Here is a 13,591-nt window from a genome sequence, read left to right as displayed (position 1 = left end):
GGGGGTAATTGTCCGGGGGGGTAATTGTCGGGGGGGGGGGTAATTGTCCTCGGGGGGTAATTGTCCGGGGGGGGGGGGGTAATTGTCCGGGGGGGGGGGTAGTTGTCTGGGGGTGATTGTCCAGGGGGTAGTTGTCCTGATACGCTCACCTACATATCTGATATCAACTAGTCAGTAAAATAAATGACATCCTATAATTAGTAGTATATCTAGTTGAAACACAATTAATAATCATTTACATAGACCAAGTACTGATTCTACTTCTCATGTTCTGACAATACAATCTCACTCCTCATACACACATTATCATTACATTTGTACATATACAAAAATTGGTACCTGAGAAAAAGTAATTGAATCCTGAACGCCCATATATTTCAGGCCCTCCAGAGAGAGTGGCTGATCTGCAAATATGCTACAAATATGTACAAATCACAAGGATTTATTATCAAAGTAAGAAGAGCATGTTATTCAAGCATACAGAAAAAGCAATATTTCCGCGGCAGGTCCATATTTCAATTCAATTCTCCCTAATATCGCCTCACATTCATGTTAGTAAAAAATTTCTAAAAAGGATACTATAGCACTCATTTCTTAACTTCTCCCCAGAAAGAAGAAAAGTCTGAAGGTGTTAATAAATACCATCACATTATTCAAATTTTGTAATGAAAGAAAGCTTAACTTAATCCAAGGCCATCAAGTCCTTGACCTTGGGATGCCCTACTGAATTGTCTCAATGCTGCTTTCATTTACCTTGGATATATTTTGTGCTCTTGTAACTTTTCCAAAGTGTGCAGTTATACAGTAACATGCCCTTTGGAAAAATGAGCTTGTCTTTAATAAAAATATAGAAATTTAAGGCCTGATGACACCATCAAACGTGATAGGACAGGGATTTAGGGTTTCACTAAAAGTATTTGACTATAATCTGAAGCACTAAATTATAATAATCTTTAATAATAAATCTTTAATAATTTATGACAGAGCCACACTTAATCAATTAGTTTTACTTTCACAATGCAGTTTTAAAATGAAAGGGTTTGGTGCCATAAAATTAAGAGTCAATCAGTTTTGTTTTGAGCAACAGTTTATGCATAAACACATAAATTACTTAGAAATGCAATTATGAGACAACCTCCCTTTCTTATTAGATCAGAATAAAATTTTGTAGGTTTGCATTCATTATTGACAAACAAACTGATGTAGTTGGAACCTCTTTAATTCATATGCATTTTTCCTAAACCTAACAGGCAATATACTGATCCAAATAAAGTTTTGACATGTAAGCATCAATTTTGAGCATTTATTTTCCTTTGTAAAGAAATGTCTTATTCTTGAATATGTTGTATAATTCTCACTTTCAGTAAGGAGCTTGAAATATAAATGTCATAGATGGTGAATACTCAGAAAAATCAAGAAAGCTTGCAAATCATAAACTTAACAGTAAATTAATACTTGTAGTGTGCAGTATATTCAAAATTCCTTCATCAGAAACTTCTCATATTATTATCAAGTCAAAAATATAATCATCTGCTTCTAATTTGGATTCACAATACAGTGCACCATCTATTGGTTGCAGCGGACAGGCCAATTTTTGACTTCGAGGTCGACATCGCATGCAGCCGCAGGCAGCGCAAGGTGCTAGTGTACTGTAATGTGACTGTGATGCTTCAAAATTGGAAACCATATGGCAAAAGCGTAGGAAGAATTCACCAAAAACAGTCTAAACATCGCAAAGAAATATGCAGCAAATTTCTCCTGGACCATTTAGTTGAATTTACACTGATGACTAGCAACAACAAAAATTAAAAACAATTAGGTACCAAACCCTTAAAAATATTTATCAATACACATTGGAAAATATGATAACAAGAAACTTGTATATCAAGAAATAATTCCTTTTGAAAACTAAAAACAAACTTACCTTGCCATCACAAAGGATAACTGGCATGACAAATCTTTCCCTACACCTTGCAAATCTTGAGCGGCACATCATCTCTCTCAGCTTGGCAACATCATACATACTCTCCACATGGTCTCTGTAATAAGGTCATTACATGTCTTAAACAAGGAATCCTTTGAATTATCTGGTTATGCTTAATGGAATTTTCAAAAGTTTCTAAAAATGGTGTAGGGGAGAGTGGGGTAAATAAGGCTATGGGTTAAATAAGGCCACCTGTTAGTTTTAGCTCACTGTTCAAGAATGGTAGGGTCAAATGGATTAGTTTGTGTAGTATTTGAGACAGTTCCTTAGGTCGAACGGGCCTAATCACAACTGGCAGGCCATAGATATTCATTCGAGCCAACCCATTGCTCAATTTTTAAATTTGATATTGCTGATTGACAAAAATGAATGAATATGACTGACAATCTAACACTGATTATAGGGAGGGTACCTACTGAACTTCCCTTTTCCACATTGGAAAGATATATCACTATTATGGAACTATACTTTTACTGGCGGAAGAATTAGGGTCATTTTACTCTCTCAAGTGATGAATTTGGTCCCGGCAGGTGTAGTCTTCATAAATGCGGATTTATTTTTAAAATGAGCCGGTCGAGGTACCCTTTTCTGGTCAGATATGGAATGTCAGACATTTATCCTATACACTGGTAGTAAACATTCAACCCTCGATTTTCCTCCTTATTTTTTATGAATTCTTTTTAAGTGCCACTTTAACACACGAGTCTATGGGAAATGAATTAGGCCTGTGAGCCCCTTAGCACAGATTTTGAGCATAGAGAATGTCTCACAGCCCAGTACACATGTCCACAAGGAGCACAAACCCAGCAACACCTCAAATTCAAAATTTTGAAAGTAGCATTGCCACTTTAGAGAGGCAAGTACTTTACCTACCTACCAGTAATGTATATAAACTTTTATCTTAGTTTACTCCAGAGGGTGGGGGATTCAAATTATTTTTTGATGGGGGTGTGCCTTACGAAACTCTGAAATGATGGTCTAAAAGGGTAAAATACGGGGTCTTGGGAATGAAATATATACCGCAGTGTGTGAAAAACAGGGTCTACGGAACGAGATGGTGGCACTGCAGGTACATTGCACCATAGCGCTGTCCATCCACTATGCATGCATGGAGCGGCTACTAGTTATATATAGGGAATTGTGAAGCTGTACGTGCATCTCTCACATGCAATGCTCGCGTTTGACAATTTTGGCTAGGCTGGGGAACTGAAATGTCTCGTAATGGGGGTCTTGCGAGCGGGGCTGGGCGGCTTCTGAACTGAACTTTGTCATTTGGAGTATCTATGGAACTGAAAATTAGGTCTGAAAAAAAGGGGTCATCAAAGCGACACTTCCCCGTACCACCAATATATGTAAGTGCCCCCCCCCCCTGGAGTTTACTTGTGTAAGGTATTATTGTGCATGCCAGAACTGTAGTAAATTTCACCACTTTCCCTCTTTTTTTTTCTGACTGGATGCAAGCCTTGAAATAAGAAGCTGCCGACCAGGGGCAATTTTTCAAAAAAAATTGCCCCCGGCTCACAGGCTTTTTACAGGAACTTAAAATAAAAACTTAAAATTTAAAAAAATAATACAACGGTGAACCACACTGCAAATTTGTTTAAAGTAAGCGCAGCTCCTGCAATTTTTTAATTAGTACATGAATAGCATGCTAAGTAATAGGCTTATTCAAACATTTAAGAAATCCGATTTAAATGTTTAAGTGTGTTTTGACACCCTCACTCCACATCCCCTTTACAACCACACACACATGGGCTTATTTATTTTTCATCTTTAATGAACCACGAACAATGAACCCCCCAAAAAAAATCTAAATGAATGAATAAAATAAAAAAAAATAAAAAGAGAGAGAGATGGAGAAAGTGAGAATTCAGATCAAATAATAATAAATTTAGAAAAAAATAAATAATTTTTAAGTTTTTTTTTTTCATGGTTAGAATCACGGGTGTGGGCGAGTGTTTGTGTGTGATTGTAACTGTGAGGTGCACTTGGATTGAATATAAATTATGTTAGGTTCATGTACCTTAAAGGAGAATGAAACTCTTGGAGCAAGTTAGCTTTTGTGAAAGCAGAAAAATCAAAGAATAAGATCAACAAAAGTTTGAGTAAAATAGGACTAGCAATAGAAGAGTTATGAGCATTTGAATGTCGAGATCACTAATGCTATGGAGATCCTCCCATTGGCAACGCAACCAAGATCTATGATATCACAGATGAACAACTCTCCCCTTTTGGACACTGAAAATATACCCCAAAACATCTCTTTTTGCTCATTCTAATCATATGACAAACGATTCATCAATGATATAATGTTGTGAAACCTCTGTACTTGTCCTCTCATAAAGAGAACACCTCACCTTGTGATAGATTCTATAATAAGTGAGAATATAAGTGAAATAAGTACTAAAGCAATGAGGGAGTTGTACGTGTGTGACATCACAGATCTTGGTCGCGTTGCCAATGGGAGGATCTACATGGCATTAGTGATCTCAATATTCAAATGCTCATAACTTTCTTATTATTCATTCAATCTTCCTCAAACTTTCAACAATATGTTTCTTTGAATTTTTTCTTTGATATGGATTCAGCAGGTTTCAAGGGTTTCATTCTCCTTTAAGTTTTTCACAAGTTATTTGAAAACGCAGATCGCCACAGAAAATGCCTTTCATTCTGGGAGAGTCTAAATTTGGTGAAAATGTATTCATTAATAACTTAAATATTCATCACAATGAAGAAATCATAAAGTTTTTCGACAGTTTTCAAAAATTAACATGAAATCTTAACTCTATCTGAAACGGAAAATCACCATCACTTAGGCCATTACTGATAGAATTCTCACCCAGAGCTCTGGCAGAGAACATGAGCTCAAACTGGCTAGCTAACGGCATGCAAGCACCACACTCAAGCGCACGGCGTCTTCCTATTTTTTTTTTTTAGATGGAGCCTTGTTTGATGATTTATTGTCTGGTATTTACCCCTCTCCAAGAAAGAAATTAAAAAGCTATAATTCACAACTATAAGCTAAGTGATTTTGGATTAAGGCTCCGTTTTGACAAGCAAAGTCGGCGACTGAGAGGATAAGACTCGCACATCGTATGTGCTGTGAACAGGGATTTATCTCCTGTGCAATTCGAATTACTATATTACAGAATTGTGATATCCCAACTGGAAATGTGTGCATTAGAAATTGCACATGGTGAAGTATGGAAAAACTATTACCGCTACCGGAAGCACACGCGCACATGTATAACCAAAAAAAAGACGAACGTAGCTCACTTTTTATGGTACAGAAAAAAAGACGCAATTGGCAATTTGAAACTGTGCTTATCGTAAATTGAAAGTTACTTGATTTTGGCTTTTCAGATATTTAAATTACATGTATGATATGGCTTCACTGCTCACTCACGGCGGGCGCAATTACCTGGAAAATATTTGTACCCGGTCGTCAAAATTTTGATGATTTTGGGGCTTTATGGCTTTATGAGCGCGAATTTGCGCCCAGCGCCCGCTTATTTCAAGGCTTGACTGGATGCCTATAACTCGACATGTCCAATGGAGCAAGTGAGGCCATCCGGATTAATACATAATTAAAACTCTATATGGTTACATCTATTAAAACTTTAAAATGCAGTTTAAACATCACCACACTTGATTATATATAATGTTTGTGTCCAATACCAATACGTAGATACACAATAATATAACTGTGACAGTAGAAAACACAATCTGAGAATCTCTTTTTCCATAATATTGGATAGGATTAACAAATCAATCCTAAAATGGGGACTTTTAATAAATAACTAAATTTTAATATGATTGTTACTAGTAAATGTTTAGTAATTGTATCAAACCAACAGAACTATTTTTACTTTGAATAAAGCAACATAAAATAGGTTTCAATCAGGCAGCCTCATTTGCCCCTTTTTGATGGGGAAAATAAGGCCACCCGACAAAAATATTTATAGCTCATTAATATGCAAATTAGGCTGATTAGTTCTAACATTTCTAATGGATAATGTTGGTCTACTCTAGATCTTGTAATAGACATCTAATCATGTTTCTACTGCTTTACATTAAAAAGATATAATTGGAATTATAAACAAGTTGGCTTTATTTATCCTACTCTCCCCTACATTGCAGGTTCAAGAAGAACTATAACTGAAGGTGATTAATACCCCCGCCGTATGCTGTTACCGTGGGAACAGTTTCCACCACATGGAAAAAATATGTCTTGCCTACTATTACCCCAAGACCAATGTCTCTGAGTTAAATATTAGAATTGTTTTTTTTTTAAAGATGAAGAAGTTCAAAATGCAAGATTTTCGCCTAATTTTTTGGACATATAATATGCTGTTACCATGGCAACATGATTTCAAACACATGTAAAAATATACCCTGCACATCTTTACCTCAAAACCGATGTGGAGCCAAATTTCATGACAATTGGTAGAGAACTAATGAATTTATTAGTACAAACCGCAAGATTTTTACCTAATTTATGAAAATATATGTTGTTACCATGGCAACTTGATTTCCGACACACACAAAATATGTGTCTCGTGCATCTTTACCTCGAAACCAATGTGTGAGAAAAATTTCATGAGAATTGATTGAAAATTGATGAAGTAATTCAAACTTTCACAGTATAATATGTTGTTATGGTTACCATGGCAGCATGATTTCTGAAATACACATTATATATATGTCTTGCACTCCTATACCCCCTTCAAACTTTGTTTGGTGGGGGTATAATCATGACCACAGACATGGAACTATTTGATCCCATATCCTAAATAAACTTTGTGAACATTTTGTTATCAGTGCTTGATACACTTGAAGGAATTACCTTTCTCCCAGCAGCCCATCTGTTCCAAGCATATACTCTAGTACAACTAGCTTGCCTGGGTAGTGACCACATAACTCCCCATTGGAATTCAGGATTACCTTTCAATTAAATAAAAGAAAATGTATCAGAAAAAAACAACCAAATCCTTTATAAGAAACAATATAATTTTTGAAAGAGACAAACTACTGTAATTAACTTTGAAAAATGTATCCTATTTTACTGTATAATTAATAATATACATGTATTTTGAAATAACAACTTTTTTCAATACATTTCTGTCAGTTCATCTTATGACAATCTGAAATAAAGTGGTCTCATACATCATGTATGGTAGTGGATCATATTACTGAACACTTTTCATGAATTCAATCATATCAAACACAATATTCTAATAAAATTCACCAAACTTTCTATAAATACACAAATACCTACAAAATATAAATACGTAAAAGTTTTGCCAAAATTGTTTTTCTTTTTTACGATATCAGCTTCCAATCGGACCCCTTTTTGCATGTGAAATATTTTGGTCACTTCAAAAAGGTATCATATTACCGAATGTGTGTTTTCTATGGGAAAAGTTGAGAAAACAACAAAATCACTAATGAGCTATTTTGACCATATTTCATGATTTTGAGAATATAACACTTTGAAAATATGTTTTTGACCATTTTTCATCATTTTTCTATTCAAGTTCCCTTTGGAAGGATGTTGCAAACTTATGAAATTATTTTCTGGCACGTATGATGCGCGCGTTCGGTAATAAAAGCCCGGTTGGTAATACACTCACTGTACATGTATGCAATGTCAAACTGCAAAAACAAATGTAATATGCAAAAACATAAATAATCTTCTGTTCTAGGATACTATTCATTACAACTGGCATTTCCTAAAGCTTGCCGATGAGCCCATCACAAGACTTTAGGTCTCTTAGAGCCAGATATTATCTCAGTAAAACCAATGATATAATGAGACTGAAGAGAGTGAAGTGAGTGTGTGTGTGGGGGGGGGGGGGTGGTTGGTGTACATGTACAAACAATGAAAGTGCTTGAAATTTGCAGAAATACCATCTTTATCATGTTTGTATGCTTGAACTTCTCTCGAATAAACTTTTTTTTGAAGTTTAAAGAACTATTTTCCTTGCATACATAGGTTTAATTTTTTTAATCATCTTCATGTTATTCACAGAGAATCAAAATGTATAAAATGTCAATCTCTACCACTATTCACATGCAATAGAGCAAGACCAAGGCAATGCTTATCAACTTACTGAGTATTTGTAATCCTTTGCAAATAAAGCCAAACATTTCCTCTCAAATCCTTCAACCTGTATCAAAATAAGAGAACATACAAAGAAAAATTATGAAACACACAAAAAAAAAATCATATGTATATATTTTTCATTAGAATATATCTCAAGTAAGGCACACAAGGCACACACATAAGGCACACACTACATAAACTGAATTTTACAGATTAAAGACAAAAGCTCTAGGATAGCCCCATAGTGGATAAAATAGATGTCTGTATCGTAATATTAGTACATAAAAGATAAAAATAAAATTTTCAAAATGAATTCTTGCTCTATTTCATTTTCAATCAGTCTATCATAAACCAACTTTTACCAACATATCTGGATTTTCAACTTATTGCTATTCCAACTCAATTAGTTGTGATTTCATTAAATACATGAACATAGAGATAAACACTGTTAGTATTAAATGTTTAATATGCCAAGTAAAAATTAAATATACATGCATATATTGTATATATTGTATACATGTAAAATATGTATGGATAGTTTATATGATTGAAACTGAATAAAATTGAATGAAACACTTGTGTACATTGTTTAAGAATTCCACATTATCATCAAGAGAAAGATGTTAAAAGCTTACAATTTAAAAAGACTTAAGTTTGATATATAACGTAAGGTATCTTTTTCAAACAGCTCATATTTCCATTGTTATGATTTGATACATTTAAATGGATCCTCTAAATCATTGACTTGGTTAAAGATCTAACAGAGAGAGCAAATAGACATTATAAGAACTGTTGAATTTACAACAGGACTGCAATTGTTCAATAATCAGATTTAATAATTGGAGACCTTTAGAATTCTATTTTCCTCCATAAGTAGGTATGAATAACTCGGTAATTTTTAGTTATCAAAATGTGTTCCTTCATCCTAAACGCTAACCAACAACTTATACATGTACATGCTGGTTTAGCCCTTATGATATTCTAATCCTGGTTAGTATGAAATCACCCACTTACCATTTCTTTTATGTTTATTATGCTGTATAAATATGAAATATAGAAATAATCCTCATAACGTATCAATAAAACAATTTATTCCTCTCAAACAAGAATTGAATTGGTATTGCATGTTGTTCAAGCTGTTGTTATTTAGAGGTCAAGTCCACCCCTGAAAAATGTTGATTTGAATAAATAGAGAAAAATCAAACTAGCATAACGCTGAAAATTTCATCAAAATCGGATGTAAAATAAAGTTATGACATTTTAAAGTTTTGCTTATTTTTCACAAAACAGTGATTATGCACAACTCAGTGACATGCAAATGAGACTGTCAATGATGTCCGTCACTCACTTTTTCTTTTGTTTTTTATTTGTTTGAAATTGAATTATACATTATTACATTTTTTACAGATTTGACAATAGGGACCAACTTGACTGAATCATATAGTTTTAAGCAATGCTAGTTCAAGATGTTCCCTTTTCATTCAAACCAACTTTTGTTGTGGTGGACTTCCTCTTTAATGTTAGAAATCTGGCTTTGTAAACCTACTTTGCTACTGCCATCACGAGCTCTGTATTGAGTCTTAGAGAAGTGATCCAATATTTGACGCAAGTCAGTCTCGTTCACAACTGCTGCTCCTTGACTTTCCCCCATCTTTTTTTTCTTATCAATGCTGTGTATGCTGTAAAATAGAACACCAGATACAGAATTATATTAGAATATTGCTCCTGTCTCATTCAGTCGCTGAGAATCAGTCAGTCTCTGTCCTTTTCAATACCGTTACTCACACACTCAGGACTTCGATCTCAATGATTTTATTATTATCTGAGTCTGTCGAAAATTGCAAGATCCTTATGTTCCCATTTAAAAACCCTTTAAGAAACAGGTAACAGCATCTTGCTGAAAAAAAGCTTACAGCTGATGGCAGGCTTTTCAATTATATAATCCAATGTTTACTTAGAAAATTCAAAATTACAATATACATACAACCGATTGCCTAAATCTGCCACATTGGACCAAAAGCTTCAATCTCTTTTCTTTGGTTGTTCCATCTTGCTTCACTTCACTTCCTCCACACAGTCAGATGGCAGGTCCCAAGAAAGTGGCTTCTTTCATCCAAGTGATATTCATGACTTGAGATGTTTTGCATATTTAATGAGCTTGATGCGGACCAAAACACCTCTTTTCATTCAGTCATTGCTGCTCTAATTGTGCATCGAATTTCATGAATTTGGTATCATTGTAAAGAAGAAGAATCATTCTTTCAGGTCGTGTGTTTGAATTTATTCAAAGATTTTGTAATATAGGTTAAAATTTTGATCTAAAATATGCTACAAAATAATAATATTTTCACCTGACAAAAGCTGCTATTTTCACACTTTATTTTTGTTTGAGCCCAAATGATTTTTAAATCATGATAAAGCTGAATATGTATGCTTTAAAATGATATAGGTTCTAAAATAAGAATTGGTTTAATCGGGTCAAGATCACACTTTTCATTTGCCAAGTACATAAAGCAGCTTGAAAACAAGAATACTGCACTCTGATTGGTCAAAGAGACCACACACTGGCAAATTCCAACGGTTCCAGTGCCTGGGTTCATGGGAAGGTCACACTTCCCATGTGGTAATCTCCTCAAATACACCGCGCCTGTTGTTCTGTGAACCTTATCCAGCCAATCAGAACTCTGGATTTCATGCAAGTACAACATTTCAGAAATCTCGTCTTGTACCTTGGTGGGAAAAGTGTGATCTTGACCCGATTAAAAGGTGCCGCATATCAAGAGTGGCATTGTGAGAAAGTACAGAAGTTCAGCTTTATGGTGATATAGATATCATTGAGGCTCAAAATAAAAAGTTTTGCACAATTTGCAAAAGAAAGCAGAGGAAGAAAATTCAGTTTTGAGTCACATTTTCAGGCCAGAAATTTACTTATTTAACAAAATATTGTATACAAAATAAATGACCAATATGAAAGAGTAACATTTACTCTATCTGATGGTGCAATAATATTTCATTTAACTTGAGATAAAACAGGTAAATTCTTAGAGAAAGAAAATCTCACGAATCACGAGATTTTGCAAGGAGGAGGATTCAGCCACGAGACGATTTGGATGAATCTGGCCTTTTTGCTCATTGGCATAGGGACCTGCGGTCTGACTGACAGACTGAAGTCTATCATCCACTCTGTGCAGGGAGCATATTCCCCCAAGTTCATGATTAATTTACATTTTTCTTAGAATACAGGTCTTGACATAATTTTTTTGGTAATTTCTTACTCTTAAAAAAGACCTGAATCCAGTTTTTTTTTGTCTTCAAAGAGAGAAAATTCTTAAGATAGTGTCTTTTCCTTATGACAATCATGGGGAGCACTTACAGGTAACACTCCACCAAGTACATACGTGTGTATCTGCAAGTTAATCTGCAGAGCAACTTGAAATTGAATCATCATGTGGATATAACAACCAAGAAGGCTAGCTCTGTACGGGGCTTTCTGCAGAGGACATGAGGGCCTGTCCATCAAAGACAAAGGTGTTGCTGTACAAGACTCTGATACTCCCTGTATTGGAGTATGCTGCGGGGCTATTCCACGGTTACTCACGTTACATTTGGAGACACCTTGACTCATACTTGGAGCTGTAACTCCATTATTATTGATAGGAACTAAACATCTCTTTATCACAACAAAGTACACAGTCTGACTATCCTTTGTATAAAAACAAAACTTGGGAAATTTTATTATGCTCCTGGCAAATCTTTGGAATGTGTCGGTTACTCACGTTACATGATTTAGACATGCATAAAATGAAAAGTCGACATAAGTGAAAAGTCTCCTCATACAAGGCTTTTATGAAAGTTGATTATATCCATTTCAAAGAAGTATATTAGGGAGACAAACTTTGTACATAATTAAAAAAATAAAGAACACATGGTTTTTACTTGGGGTGCAGATAATATGGTTACTCACGTTACGGTTACTCACATTACATTTTGTCCATGTATGGTTAACAACACAAATGTCATTAAAAATTCAATAATGTGTGTAAAATTCATTGCTAGGAACATCAAAAAGAGATTTTATACAAAAAATTGGAACAATTGGAGCTTTATTAGGGAGTAAGAGGGAAAAGTATGATTTTGCTTACTAATTATGCATAAATTAGCATAATTGATTCATACCAATTTACATGAAATAAATTACTGACAGTATTGTAGATTATGTCCAAGACAACCTGCGTGCAAATTTTCGGCGTGATCGGGCGGCCAAAGGCCGAGATCTCAAGGGGGGCCTAGGAGGCCCCCCCCCCCCCTTGGGCCATATTAACTCCCAAAATACCCCAGCCTAGATAGGGTTACAGGTAAGGACATTCAATGTGTTGTTCGAACACTCTTTAAAGTTTGGTTAATTGAAACCAAGTCTTACTAATGCACTCTCGCATTGTGAATACTTCTACTAATATTCAATTTTTTGTGTTATTGTATGACCACTGATATTTTGATGAACAAAGAGTCACATCTAAGAGGTGTACCCTCATTTTGCTTTTAATTAATCAAAAATAACTTCACAACTCACCATGAGACTTAAAACTTGACATCCCACAGAAAATGTTACCTAACTGCATAATTTTTACAGGTTACTCACATTACATGATGGTTACTCACGTTACAAAGTTACTCACATTACAGTTTTTCTTCATCATTTTTATAAAAAATTGTACTTTTTAATGATTTTGTTAGTCATCACTGTGTCAAAGATTGTTTGAAGGAAGAGAATTTAAAATCCCACCAATTAACTGTGAAGAATTTTTCTCTTAGAAAACAAAGTCATTTTTTTCGGTTACTCACGTTACATCACCTGAGCAAGTTGCAATATTCATTTTTGAATGAGTACTACAAATTTACTTGAAAAGCTGTTGTGTATTTTAGGTAATTTGACTCTTCTAAACTTCAGAAATATATAAAGTGGTATGTTGTTGCAATAACAAAATGGTAATAAGGCATATTTCATTTTTCACTATTTTTCTTGTATTTTGGTACAGAATGGAAGACACAACTTTTGACCATTTTTTTCCAAAGTATACATATGAAAATGAACTTTTTATTTCTTGTTCCTGAAACTATCAAGCATGAAGGACTTAAAGTATTAAAAAATTCAAGAAAATATTGAATTTGAATTGTTAAGCTCATGTCCATCAACCTGTGGAATTGCCCTGCGGTAGTTTGGGACCCATCCACACAAGAGAACATCAGAAAGTTAGAAGTGGTACAAAGATGTTACGCCTGTTTCATAACTTAGAGCAGAGCAGAGCAGAGCAGAGCGGACGCTTTTGACAGGAGCTCTGCAGCAGTGTTGTTTTCACATAGACGTTTTGGCGGGAAATTCAAGTCGGCTACACCCGGCTCCTCACCGGCATCTGTGCCGCTTCCTAGCCACCTCCAGTCCATCGGCCTGCTCCCCCTTTTCTGTTGAATGGAATTGATTTCTGATTGATCTCCAGTTGTAG

The 13,591-nt window shown here is 34.9% G+C and overlaps 1 protein-coding gene across 7 annotated transcripts in view; it reads right to left on the bottom strand.

Annotated features, from left to right (window-relative positions):
- LOC129256982 (myotubularin-related protein 14-like) overlaps positions 1-13,591 on the bottom strand; it is a 65,284-nt gene that overhangs the window by 27,635 nt on the left and 24,058 nt on the right. For 5 of the 7 annotated variants that reach the window (XM_064097375.1, XM_064097374.1, XM_064097376.1 and 2 more), the window contains 5 exons: positions 9,637-9,769; positions 8,098-8,154; positions 6,831-6,928; positions 1,925-2,039; positions 340-415 (listed from right to left, as the gene is read on the bottom strand). In XM_064097375.1, the coding sequence (XP_063953445.1) occupies positions 340-415; positions 1,925-2,039; positions 6,831-6,928; positions 8,098-8,154; positions 9,637-9,741 (451 nt within the window). In that variant the 5' untranslated portion in view covers positions 9,742-9,769. Of the gene's footprint in view, positions 1-339; positions 416-1,924; positions 2,040-4,823; positions 4,906-6,830; positions 6,929-8,097; positions 8,155-9,636; positions 9,792-13,591 lie in introns of those variants that run through there. The other 2 variants (XM_054895216.2, XM_064097378.1) reach the window with 2 other exon arrangements.

The sequence above is a fragment of the Lytechinus pictus genome, chromosome 3, assembly GCF_037042905.1.
Source record: "Lytechinus pictus isolate F3 Inbred chromosome 3, Lp3.0, whole genome shotgun sequence".
Taxonomy (NCBI): Eukaryota; Metazoa; Echinodermata; class Echinoidea; order Temnopleuroida; family Toxopneustidae; genus Lytechinus; species Lytechinus pictus.
The sequence above is the reverse complement of the archived record's forward strand: the minus strand, read 5'-3'. Positions and strand labels throughout refer to the sequence as shown.